General features: G+C 35.6%; 1 protein-coding gene across 1 annotated transcript in view; it reads right to left on the minus strand.

Moving 5' to 3' along the window:
- Positions 1–12,554, minus strand: part of LOC118828051 (cytochrome P450 2C23-like) — a 37,573-nt gene that overhangs the window by 3,073 nt on the left and 21,946 nt on the right. The window contains exons 5-6 of the mRNA XM_036734436.1: positions 6,288–6,464; positions 912–1,053 (exon numbers count right to left, since the gene is read on the minus strand). Coding sequence (XP_036590331.1) covers positions 912–1,053; positions 6,288–6,464 — 319 coding nt within the window. The remainder of the gene's footprint in view (positions 1–911; positions 1,054–6,287; positions 6,465–12,554) is intronic.

Here is a 12,554-nt window from a genome sequence, read left to right on the forward strand (position 1 = left end):
CATTCTCCTCATCTGAAAAAATGGGCATTATAAATTATCTCTCTTCTAAGGTTCCCTACACCTCTAAATATATTATCCTGATTTGTAAAATGGAGATAATATCTGCACCTCCTTGAGAGGGCATCAAATGAAATAACATGGCAAGTAATTTGCAAACTTTACATCTTTTATATTGATACCATCTATTATTGTCAAAGAAAGTAGATGTCTTCATTTGAATTTGATAATGCTGGTGATTTCATTGTCTTAATTTAAGCCAGTCACCAGGTATCTATCTCAATTGCTGTCTCAATGTCCTAAGTTGCTGAGGCATAGGATGTTAGTATTGGAAATTACCCATTTCATCTAAGGCCAACCATACTTGAACAGTAATCTCATTTCTAATGGAATGAAGAAAGGGTTACCCGGCCTTTTCTTCAGAATCTCTACTAAAGGAGAACTCACTACCTCTACGGCAAGTAGAATGGATTTGGAAGAACTTAAATAGTTGGCAAGTCTTTCCTTATATGAAGCCTCTGTTTGTCAACTTCAACTTCTATCCATGGTTCCTAGTTCTGCCTCCTTGGATCCAGCAGAACCAGCCCTGGAAGAATATAAACCATTTGAGGAAAGGAGGTGTTTTATTTGAGTCTCTGTATCCTAAGCATACAGCTGAGGGTGCACAGTGGGAGCTTCATTCATGTTTTTTTGAATAAATTGAATTCCCCATGATAGACCTTCACATACTTGAATAACTATTGGGCCTTATCCATGTGTTCTCTTTCCTCAAATATTCTAGTCTCTGACCTGTTGATAATCTTTGTGGGAGTCATACAAGTCCAAAAGGTCAAAATATTATTTCAGGTCCTGGGAAAGGTACAGGGCTGGGAAATCAAGCCTAGTCAGTAAGCATGGCAATTCTTGTGCTTTACCTTGGACCTCAGGATGTTTCAGAATGAGCAGCAGGCCATATCTTAGAGTGCTGCTGGTTGTCTCTGTTCCTGCAGAAAATAAGTCTACTCCAGTCATTTTTAGATTCTCTAAGTCAAATTCAGATTGGGGATTATCTTTTTCCTAAAGGAGAGTTGCAAAATAAATTAAGTAAGGAGAGACAGCAGGGAAAACCATTAGTAACCATATAAAGTACACAAAGTTTGTCCTAGGAGTCCTCCCCCACCTTCATTTTGGTAACCTAAAAGACTACAACCTTTCCAATGTCCTTAGACTTCCACTGCCCAACAGTAGACTTGTCCTTCCCAAGCAACCTTCCTCCTATCTAGCAATATGACAACAGTGAAAATAGCACTAGGCTTTGAATAAGGAAGATCTGGATTAAACTTTAGAGTCAGCTAAGGGGTGTGTGTCCATGGGAAAGTCACTTAATTTCTCTGGGTCTCAGTTTCCCATATGTAACATAAGAGAGTTGGATCTCTCTCAGCTCTCTGTTTACTATGTATGACACATATGGTATGGTAAGCACTTGATCAAGTCATTCAGTTAATATCCTAATAACCTGGCAAGTGACCCCTCATCCTGATACTTTCACCACAAAGAAAAAAAACACATATTAGTTTTAAATAGAACAAGGAATTTCAGCTTTTCAGAAGGGGAAATGAGAGAAAAGTCTTGGGAGTGGAGAATGCAGAATCTCACATTTTTGTTGGGAAAATGAACTTCACCCACCCACCCAACCTGTGACCGATCAGAAATTTCCTTTTAAAGATCACCCTTAAGTGAACATCTAGCCTAATTTTGAAGACTTAGACAGATGGAAAATTTATTACTTAATGAAGAAGTTCATTCAAATCTTGGACATTATTCCCTCATGTGGAAATTAAATGTGTCTCTGTAACTTCAAACCACTGTTATGAGTTCTGTCTTCTGGGAGTGAGGGAGCAAAAGTATTTTAGTCCATTTGTGTGAAGCCCTTAAATTAGGTGGCTGCTGAGGTTCCTTCCAACATGCAAATTCTGTGAAATTCTCTTAATGTGCAAACTCACAGGATTTAGGAGTTGTAGATCACTTGGCCCAACATATTCATTTTACAGAAAAGGAAACTGTGGCCTAGAGGGATGGAATGACTTTTTTTTCAAGATCACACAGGAGAAAATGGAATAGGCTGGATAGTGGAATGGATAAAATGGGAGAAGATTTTATATTATGTTACCAGGAATAGAAATGAAGCTGTCTGTGGTCAAAAATAGAAAAAAAAAGAAAAGAAAAGAAGGAAGAGAGAAAGAAAGAAAGAATGAGCTAAAGAAAGGAAGGAAGGAAGGAGAAAAGAAAGAGGAGGGAATGAAAAGAAGAAAGAACGAAAAGAAAATTTCCAAAAGGCTGAGACATGTTTTGGGTTGATTTTCTACTCAAATAAACTGGCAGTGAAACTCATGAGAAGGGGAAAATGAGCAAATAATCAATACCAGGATATAAAACAATGAATATAGACTATATAATTAAGAACAGCTATTCACACATCTCTGATAAATAAGAAAACCAAGCACATAGTATTATAAGACTCAGAAATAAAGGAAGAACACCCTAGAGGCAGCTAGGTGGCACAATGGAGGGAGTTCTGGACTTGGAGTCAGGAAGACATGCATTCAAATGCAGCTTCAACACTAGCTTTGTGACAGTGAGCAAGGCTTTTCACCTCTGTCTGCCTCTCTTTCCCCATTTCTAAAATGGAGATAATAATAGCAGCTACCTGTAGAGGTTGTTGTGAGGCACAAGTGAGATAATATTTTTAAAGTGCCTTGAAATCTTCATGTGATGTAAATGCTGTTACTATTAAAGTGTTTCATAAAGAGAAAGAAAAGAATTAAAAGAAGAAATAAGGATGAAGATTGGACTGAAATAACAGGTCCCCAAATAAAAAAAAGTGTATACATAATTTTGAACATATAATAAATAATGTGTCTAAAGTTGTATAGATTTTTTTGAGATGAAACTAGCTGAGTTGGTAATAGAAAATAGAAAAATTTTGACACAAAATGTAGAGACAATAATATTGGAATAACACAGTGGCTCTGTACAAGCCAAAATGATCTTGAAGACAGGACTTGAAGAAATAAATTAAAACTCTTATATATCTTAGAAATATAGAATTAATTTTAAATTGTTCACATAATATTTCAATAAAGAGACAATATACAATTGTTAAAAACAGGACAAAATATGTATTTATAAAATTCTGAGGCTGTCAAAGAAAAAGAAGCATCCAGTTTAACATATCAAGAACTGTGGTATTCAAACACTAGGTCATCAACACTAAACAAGTGCTTTGGGCAATGAAAACCATGCCTTTTATACATAAAGGAAAATAAATTTGAATAAAACAAAGCTTCTCAGAAATAAAGAAAAGATTGTGAAACAATAATCTCAAATTAAAACAGATTAGATTATAGTTCTAAATAAGTAATGCAAAAATGAGCTTAATCCTGAACAAAACAAGATGAACTTAAAGCCACCAATATTTTAAAAATGAACAATTTTGAAAGATTTATGAATTAATATCAATTCAATTATCAATCATGAGCACAGAAGACTAATGATAAAGAAGACTACATGCCTGATAGGAATGTATATAGAGAGACCATATCAGATTTCAAGCTGTCTTGGGGAGGGAGGTGGGAGGGAGAAAGCTTATGGAAGTAAATATTGAAAACTAAATATACATATTTTTTTTGAAAAAAGATAATCCTACTTGCCTTGTGAGAGAGAGCTAGTATGCAGAACGGGACATGTATTTTTGGACATGGCCAATATAGAAAATTTTTCTTGAATATGCTGCTGTTTAAGAAAGGTTTTGTTGATCTTATTTTCATTGGGTGGAAGGAAATAAATATTAGATAACAGAAGAAATATTTATAGAAAAAAATAGTGGATTTCAGGCATTCCCTAAAAAGAAACTCAAAAGGATTCAGATATGTGACCTGGAATACTTCAAACCAGACAAGTGTAAGGTAAATTAAAAAAAAAAATAAGAAGAACAGATTAAGCAATGGAATCAATACTCTTTTGCTTATATGTTAATTTAACAATATATTTTTTTAAAAATCTCCCATTGGCTTAGGGCCACTGAAAAACAAAGGTAAAAATTATAGTGGCAATAGCAATAAAGTGCCAATGTGTCTACGGAGGGCATTAAAAGAGTCTTCAATGATAGTTGCATTTTCAACCTGGAAGAAAGTTTCTAGTGAACATTTGAGTGATCTCTGCTCTTTTCTATAGTGTTTCAGATTTTTACCACTATATTAAATCAGTCAGTCAATAAATATATATGAAATATTTTTGTGTGCCAAGCAGAGTGCTAGTTAGTGATGATATAAAAGCAAAGAATAAAAATAAGGTAGCCCCTTTCCTTTAGGGGTTTACATTCTACTGGAGAAATACAACACATTTAAAGAGAAGCACATATGGTATCCAAACAAAATAAATACACAGAGATTTTGGGGTGGGATATTAACAACAGGTGGAATAAGAAAAGGCTGCTTGAAGGAGGTAACAGGTAAGTGTGGAAAGATATTAGGGCTGCTAAGAGTTGAGGACAGAGAATGAGAGCATGCTAGGCATGGGACCCAGACTGGACAAAGGCAAAGAGGCAAAAGACGGAATATTATGTACAGGGAAGAACAAGCCAACCAGTTTGGCTGGTGCATAGAGGGTCTGAGGGGGAAAATGCATATTGAGCCTAGAAATAGAGGCTGGAGCCAGATTGTGAAGGGTTTTAAATGCCTGAAGTAGGGTGGTTGTGATGTCAACACAGAAGAAATTTTTTTTTTTTTTTGCTTTTTGGCAGGGCAATTGGGGTTAAATGACTTGCCCAAGGTCACACGGGTAGTACATGTGTCAAGTGTCTGAGGCCGAATTTGAACTCAGGTCCTCCTGACTCCAGGGCCGGTACTCTACTCACTGCGCCACCTAGCTGCCCCAAACACAGAGGAAATTTAATGATACTGCCCTGAAAGTGTTGGAGGAGAGAACACATTTACTATCTGCTCCCTACCCCCATTCCCACATTCCCATAAGTTTTTTGGTCAGTTAAGATATCTATCACTCCCAAAATGATTTTTGCTTCTAGGACATATTTAATCAATTTGGTTAGACTCTAAAGGAAGGAAAGAGATAAGCATTCATCAAGCATTTGCAATGTGCTAAGCATATTACAAATATTTCATTTGATCTTTACAATAGGTAGATGTTATCATTATATCCATCTCATAGTTGAATAAATGGAGGCAGAAAGATGTTAAGTGGCTTGCTCAGGATTATACTGCTATAAAGTATCTGACTTTAGATTTGAGCACAAGTCTTTTTGATTTTAGGCTCAGTACTCTATCCACAACACCATCTAGCTTCCTCCATCAGTCTGAGTGGAACTATGTGGGACTGGAAGATAGTTAAGGGTTAATTAGAATGTTTGGCTAATGTCCTGATAGCAACTCTGAGGAAATTTTCATTGTCAGGGTATAATATGGGATAATATAAGTGCTTTCTTTGTTTCTTTAATTTGTTTGTGAGTTTCTGGGAGACTTTTGTATTATTTTTATTTTTCTGTGGGGTAAAATTAAGGCTGGTCTCTTCCTAAAATTAATTAAATTTCAGTGCTTTTATGGGATCTAGTTATAGGTAACATTTGAAATATTATCTAGTATTTATATAATGTTATAAGGTTAACAATTTGTTTTGGAAAATATGTTATCTTCATAATCATCCTGGGAGCTAAATGCTATTAAGCCCATTTTACCAGGGAAAAAACTGAGGCAGATAGTAGTGATAAGATTTGCTCAGGATTACATGGCTAGAAAGTGCATGAATTTAGCTTTGAAATAGAATCTTTTTGACTCCAAGTCATGCTCTGCAGATCCTTTCTCCTGTTTAGAGCTTATTTTTACTTATTTGCTTGCATATTATCTCCACCATCACATTGTATGTTTCTTGAGGGCAGGGTCTGTCTTTTGCCTCTTTTTGTATCGTTGATACTTAGCATTGTGTCTGGCACATAATAGGTGATTGGTAAATATTATCATTCTCCAATATTATATTCTCCTCCAAACAGGAAATCCAAGATCAGCAGCTCAGCACTTGGAAAAGTGGAACTTTTCCAATTTCATTTTCCACACAGAGTTATAGAGTTAAGAGAAGCGACATGGTCAGACCACACAAAGCTGAGTTTCTAGGAAGCAGATGGCAACCTTGGGGGGACATTCTCCAATGTCCCTTCCTGTGTTTTGAAGAGAGTAGCCTGTAAGAATCCTTGGAATATCAGCCTTCCTCATCAAATAAGGTGCTTCCCCCATGCATCTTACCTGCTGCATTTTGGAGAGGAAGCAGTCCAGGTAGTCTTGTGGGTTGTGGGGGTCCAATATTTTCTGATGCTCCTTCACTCTTTCCGAAATGAAATGCTTTATTTCCTCAATATTTTTAGAAATTGTTTTATGTGTTCCAGGGAGGTACTCTCTGAATGCTGGTAAAAAGTTGTAAAGCTGTACACAGACACCCCCAAACCCAAGCAAACACATGTGAGTTTACTGTCATGAAGAAATAACTTTAAATTTCTAATTATAAAGTACTATGTTTTATTCAAAGGCATTAAATTTCTTTTTAATTTTAATTATTTTTTTCATTAACGAAATGTATTTTCTCTCATCTGCACTATACATTTGAAAAAAAGGAAAAAAATATTGAAACAAATATACATAGTCAAACAAAACAAATCCCCACCTTGGCAATAGCCAGAAATGTGTATCACCTCCTCCATCTTGAGTCCATTCCCCTCTCTGTCATGAGGTGAGTAGCATGGCTCACTGTGCTTCCTCTGTGGGTCCTTGCATCGTTAGTTATTTAGACTTACATGGCATTTGTCCTTCCAGTATTGCTGTATTGTACAAAGTGATTCTGCTCGTTTTGTTGTTGTTGTTTAGTTGTTTCAATTGTGTCTGACTATTTGTGACCACGTTTGGGGTTTTCTTGGTAAAGATCCTGGAGTGGGTTGTTATTTCCCTCTCTGGCTCATTTTATAGATACAAACAGGGTTAAGTGACTTGCCCAGGGTTGCATAGCTAGTAAGTGAATAAGGCTAAATTTGAACTCAGGAAGATGTCTTCCTGACTTCAGGCCTCACTGTGCCACCCAGCTGCTCACTTTACATGGCTTCTATTCATAAAATCTTTGTAGGTCTGAAACTTTCACTTTCATCATTTTTCAAAACATAGTAAAATCCCATTACATTCATATGTTATAATTTGTCCAGCTTTCCCTCACGTGATGAAAAGCTCCTCAATCTGCAGTTCTTTACAGCCATAAAAAGCAGCTTTCAATAATTGGCATATAGTTCTCTATTTTTCATATTTTCTTCTTTTTTAAAAAAAAATTCTTTTGGAGCACAGGCCAAGTAGTGGTATTGCTGGTTCAAAACTTATATATACTTTACTAATCTGGGAGGGATAGATACAAATTGCTTTCTGGATTGCCTGGATCAATTTATAGCTACACCATAAGTCAACATGCTGGTTTTCCTGAAGTCCCTCCAAAATGTGTTGTTTACCTTTGTTTAAATGCATTTGGAAACACTTGGAAGGAGAAGTCAGGACTTGTCCACATTTTTAAGAAATCCATTTGGGGCCAATTTTAATGACAGCTTCTAAAGTGCTATAAACTGGCAGAATGTTTTTAAAGGCATCCATTCAGGAAAGACTTGGTGTTAGTTGTGAAATATGAGGAGTTTCCAGCAGCCAGGAGCAGACGAAACATCTTATCCTAATTGGACAGAGCAAGTTTCTGCATTATACCCAACAAAACTAGGGAAGCCAGAAGCTGCTGGCTACACTGAACTTCAGGGAGAAACAATCTCATTTCTCTGACTGAAATGAGCATGGAGCAGAGAAAGCAACCTGAGCAGAAGACAATGCTTTTCTCTCCTCCAGAAATGGGATATTGCCAGAGCACAGTTCTAATAGAGGAGGAGGTTAGGATTGGTGGAAAAACAATTAATTAGAGATATCAGAAAAAGGAAAGCTCAGACCATCAGAGAAATTCAGCACTTGAAGTGAGAGGAAGAGAAAGATTCTCTGAGAGCAGAAACTGTAAAATTGATTTCTGTGCATTTTGTTTGTCAGTTAATAAACATTATCCCTCCATACCTCTTGAATTTAAAATTAAAAATTAAAATTAAAAAAAATTGTAGTAACAAATATGAATAATCAAGTAAAACACAAATCCCACATTGCCTATGTCCATAAATGTATGTCTTATTCTGCATATTCAATCTGTCAACTGTCTTAAAAGGGGTAGCATATTTTATCTTCAGTTTGTGGTAATCAGCATTGGTCATCGCATTGATAAGAGTATTATATCTTTTAGAGTATTTTGTGTTTACAATACTGTTTCCATTGGATAAAAACGATCTTCTGGTTCTGCTTGTCTCAATCTGCATCAGTTTACATATTTCTTTCAAGACTTCCCTGAACACATTAATTTCCTTATTTCTGTTTTTTTAACATCACATTGAATTAATTTATGCACTAGTCAAGTTGTGGAGAAGAATTTTGACCAATGGAATGAATCATGAGAAAGAAGAAACAGAACCAAAAAAAAAAAAAACAACACAAACACAAAAACAAAAGAGAAGCAAAAAAAGGCGAGCATGTAGTGCGCCTCGATTTGTATTCAAACTTCACAGTTCTTTCTCTGGATGAAGATAGCATTCTCCATCGTGAGTCCCCTGGAGTTGTCCTTGCCCCTTAGGTTGCTGAGAAGAGCGCAGTATATCAGGGTTGGTCCTCACAGAATCCATATATCTGTGGCTGTGCGCAGTGTTCTCCTGGCTCTGCTACACTCACTCAGCATTATGTCGTGTAGGTTTTTCCAGGTTGTTACGAAGTCTTCATCATCCCCATTTCTTATGGCACAATAGTATTCCAACACCTTCATATACCACAGCTTGTTCAGCCATTCCCCAATTGATGGGCATCCCTTTGATTTCCAATTCTTGGCTACCACAAAAAGAGCTGCTATCAATATTTTTGTACATATGGGTCCTTTTCCCTCTTGTGTGATTTCTTTGGGATACAACCCTAGAAGTGGTATTGCTGGGTCAAAGGGTATGAACATTTCTATAGCCCTTTGGGCATAGTTCCAAACTGCTCTCCAAAATGGCTGGATCAGCTCACAACTCCACCAGCAATGCAACAATGTTCCAATTTCTCCACATCCTTTCCAGCATTTATCATTTTCCTGTTTTGTTATTTTAGCCAATCTGACAGGAGAGATGCGGTATCTAAGAGTTGTTTTTATTTGCATTTCTCTAATCAGTAGTGATCCAGAGCATTTTTTCATATGCCTGTAGATAGCTTTAATTTCTTCCTCTGAAAACTGCCAGTTCATATCCTTTGACCATTTCTCAATTGGGGAATGGCTTGTATTCCTATATATTTGGCTCAGCTCCCTGTATATTTTGGAAATGAGGCCTTTATCAGAGATACTAGTTGGAAAGATTTTCTCCCAATTTTCCGCTTCCCTCCTAATTCTTGTTGCATTGGCTTTTTTTGTACAAAAACATTTCAATTTGACATAATCAAAATTATCCATTTTGCATTTTGTAATGCTCTCTATCTCTTGTTGGGTCATGAATTCTTTACTTTTCCACAAATCTGATAAGTAAACTATTCCTTGCTTTCCCAAATTACTTATAGTATCAGCTTTTACTCCTAAATCATGAACCCATTTTGACTTTCTTTTGGTATATGGTGTAAGATATTGGTCTATGCCCAGTTTTTGCCTGCCCATTTTCCAATTTTCCCAACAGTTTTTGTGAAATAGTGAATTATTAGCCCAGAAGCTGGCCTCTTTGGGTTTATCAAAGAGTATATTGCTAAACTTGTTGATTTCTCCTACTTGTGTACCTATCCTATTCCACTGATCCACACCCCTGTTTCTTAACCAGTACCAGGCAGTTTTGATGACTGCTGCTGTGTAGTATAGTTTAATATCTGGTGTGGCTAAGCGACCTTCTCTAGCATGTCTTTTCATTAATATCCTAGATACTCTAGACCTCTTGTTTTTCCAAATGAATTTTGTTATTATTTTGTCCAGCTCAGTAAAAAAAATTTTTTGGTAGTTCGATTGCTATGGCACTGAATAGATAGATTAATTTAGGTAAAATTGTCATTTTTATTATAGTAGCTTGGCCTAACCATGAGCAACTGATATTTTTCCATTTATTTAGATCTGATTTTATTTGCGTGAAAAGTGTTTCATAGTTATGTTCATATAGGCCCTGGGTTTGTCTTGGCAAATAGACTCCCAAATATTTTATAGTGCCTTCAGTAACTTTAAATGGAATTTCTCTTTCTATCTCTTGCTGTTGGGCTTTGTCAGTAATGTATAGGAATGCTGAGGATTTCTGTGGGTTTATTTTATATCCTGCAACTTTGCTAAAGTTGTTTATTATTTCAAGTAGTTTTTTACTTGATTCTCTAGGATTCTCTAGATAAATCATCATATCATCTGCAAAAAGTGATAATTTAGTTTCTTCTTTTCCTATTCTAATTCCTTCAATTTCTTTTTCTTCTCTTATTGCTACAGCTAATTTTTCTAGTACCAAATTGAATAATAGGGGTGATAATGCACATCTTTGTTTCACCCCCGTTCTTATTGGGAATGCATCTAGTTTATCCCCATTACAAATAATGCTTGTCGATGGTTTTAGGTAGATGCTATTTATAGTTTTGAGGAATGTTCCACTTATTCCTATGCTTTCTAGTGTTTTTAATAGGAATGGGTGTTGTACTTTGTCAAAGGTTTTTTCTGCGTCTATTGAGATGATCATGTGGTTTCTGCTAGTTTTGTTGTTGATATGGTCAATTATGCTAATAGTTTTCCTAATATTGAACCAGCCTTGCATGCCTGGAATAAGTCCTACCTGGTCATAGTGTATTATTCTCGTAATGAGTTGCTGCAATCTTTTTGCTAATATTTTATTTAAAATTTTTGCATCAATATTCATTAGAGAAATTGGTCTATAATTTTCTTTCTCTGTTTTAACTCTACCTGGTTTGGGTATTAGTACCATATTTGTGTCATAAAAAGAATTTGGTAGGACTCCTTCTTCACCTATTTTCCCAAATAGTCTACAAAGTATTGGAATTAGTTGTTCTTTAAATGTTTGATAGAATTCACATGTAAAACCATCTGGAACTGGAAATTTTTTCCTAGGGTGTTCATTGATGGCATGCTCAATTTCTTTTTCTGATATGGGGTTATTAAGAAATTTCACTTCCTTCTCTGTTAGCCTGGGCAGTTTATGTTTTTGTAGATATTCATCCATATCTCTAAGGCTGTCAGATTTATGTGCATACAGTTGGGCAAAATAATTCCTAATTATTGTTTTGATTTCCTCTTCATTAGAGGTGACCTCACCCTTTTCATTTTTTATACTGGTGATTTGATTTTCTTCTTTTTTTTAATCAAATTGGCCAAAGGTTTATCAATTTTATTGGTTTTTGCATAAAACCAGCTCTTTGTTTTATTAATTAATTCAATAGTTTTCTTGGTTTCAATTTTATTAATCCCTCCTTTGATTTTCATTATTTCTAATTTGGTATTTAATTGGGGGTTTTCAATTTGCTCTTTTTCTAGCTTTTTCAGCTGTCTGCCCAGATCATTGATCTCCTCTTTCCCTATTTTATTCATGTAAGCATTTAGAGATATAAAACTTCCCCTAACAAATGCTTTTGCTGCATCCCATAAGTTTTGGTATGTTGTTTCATTATTGTCATTCTCTTGAATGAAATTATTAATTGTTTCTCTGATTTGATCTTTGGCCCACTCACTCTTTAGAATTAAATTATTTAGTTTCCAATTAGTTTTTAGCTTATTTTTCTGTGGTACTTTATTAAAAATGATTCTTATTGCATCATGATCTGAAAAGGATGCATCGACTGTTTCTGCTTTTCTGCACTGGATTGTGAGGTTTTTATGCCCTAGTACATGGTCAATTTTTGAGTATGTGCCATGTACTTTTGAGAAGAAAGTATATTCCTTTTATCCCCATTCAGTTTTCTCCAGAGGTCTATCATATGTGCCTTTTCTAAAATTCTGTTTACCTCCTTAACTTTTTTCTTATTTATTTTGAGGTTAGATTTATCAAGTTCAGAAAGGGGGAGGTTGAGGTCTCCCAATATTATAGTTTTGCTGTCTATTTCTTCCTGTAACTCCCTTAACCTCTCCTCTAAGAATTTGTATGCCTTACCACTTGGTGCATATATGTTAAGCAATGATATTGCTTCATTGTTTATGGTGCCTTTTAGCAGGATATAATGTCCTTCCTTATCTCTTTTAATGAGATCTATCTTTACTTTTGCTTTGTCTGAGATTAAGATTGCTACACCTGCTTTTTTTACTTTAGCTGAGGCACAATATATTTTACTCCAGCCTTTTACCTTAACCCTATGTGTATCCCCCTGTTTCAAATGCGTTTCTTGTAAACATCATATTGTAGGATTATGGCTTTTAATCCATTCTGCTATCTGCTTCTGTTTTGTGAGAATGTTCATCCCCTGCACGTTCAGGGTTAT

This window comes from Trichosurus vulpecula, chromosome 8 (assembly GCF_011100635.1).
Source record: "Trichosurus vulpecula isolate mTriVul1 chromosome 8, mTriVul1.pri, whole genome shotgun sequence".
In the NCBI taxonomy this organism is placed as follows: domain Eukaryota; kingdom Metazoa; phylum Chordata; class Mammalia; order Diprotodontia; family Phalangeridae; genus Trichosurus; species Trichosurus vulpecula.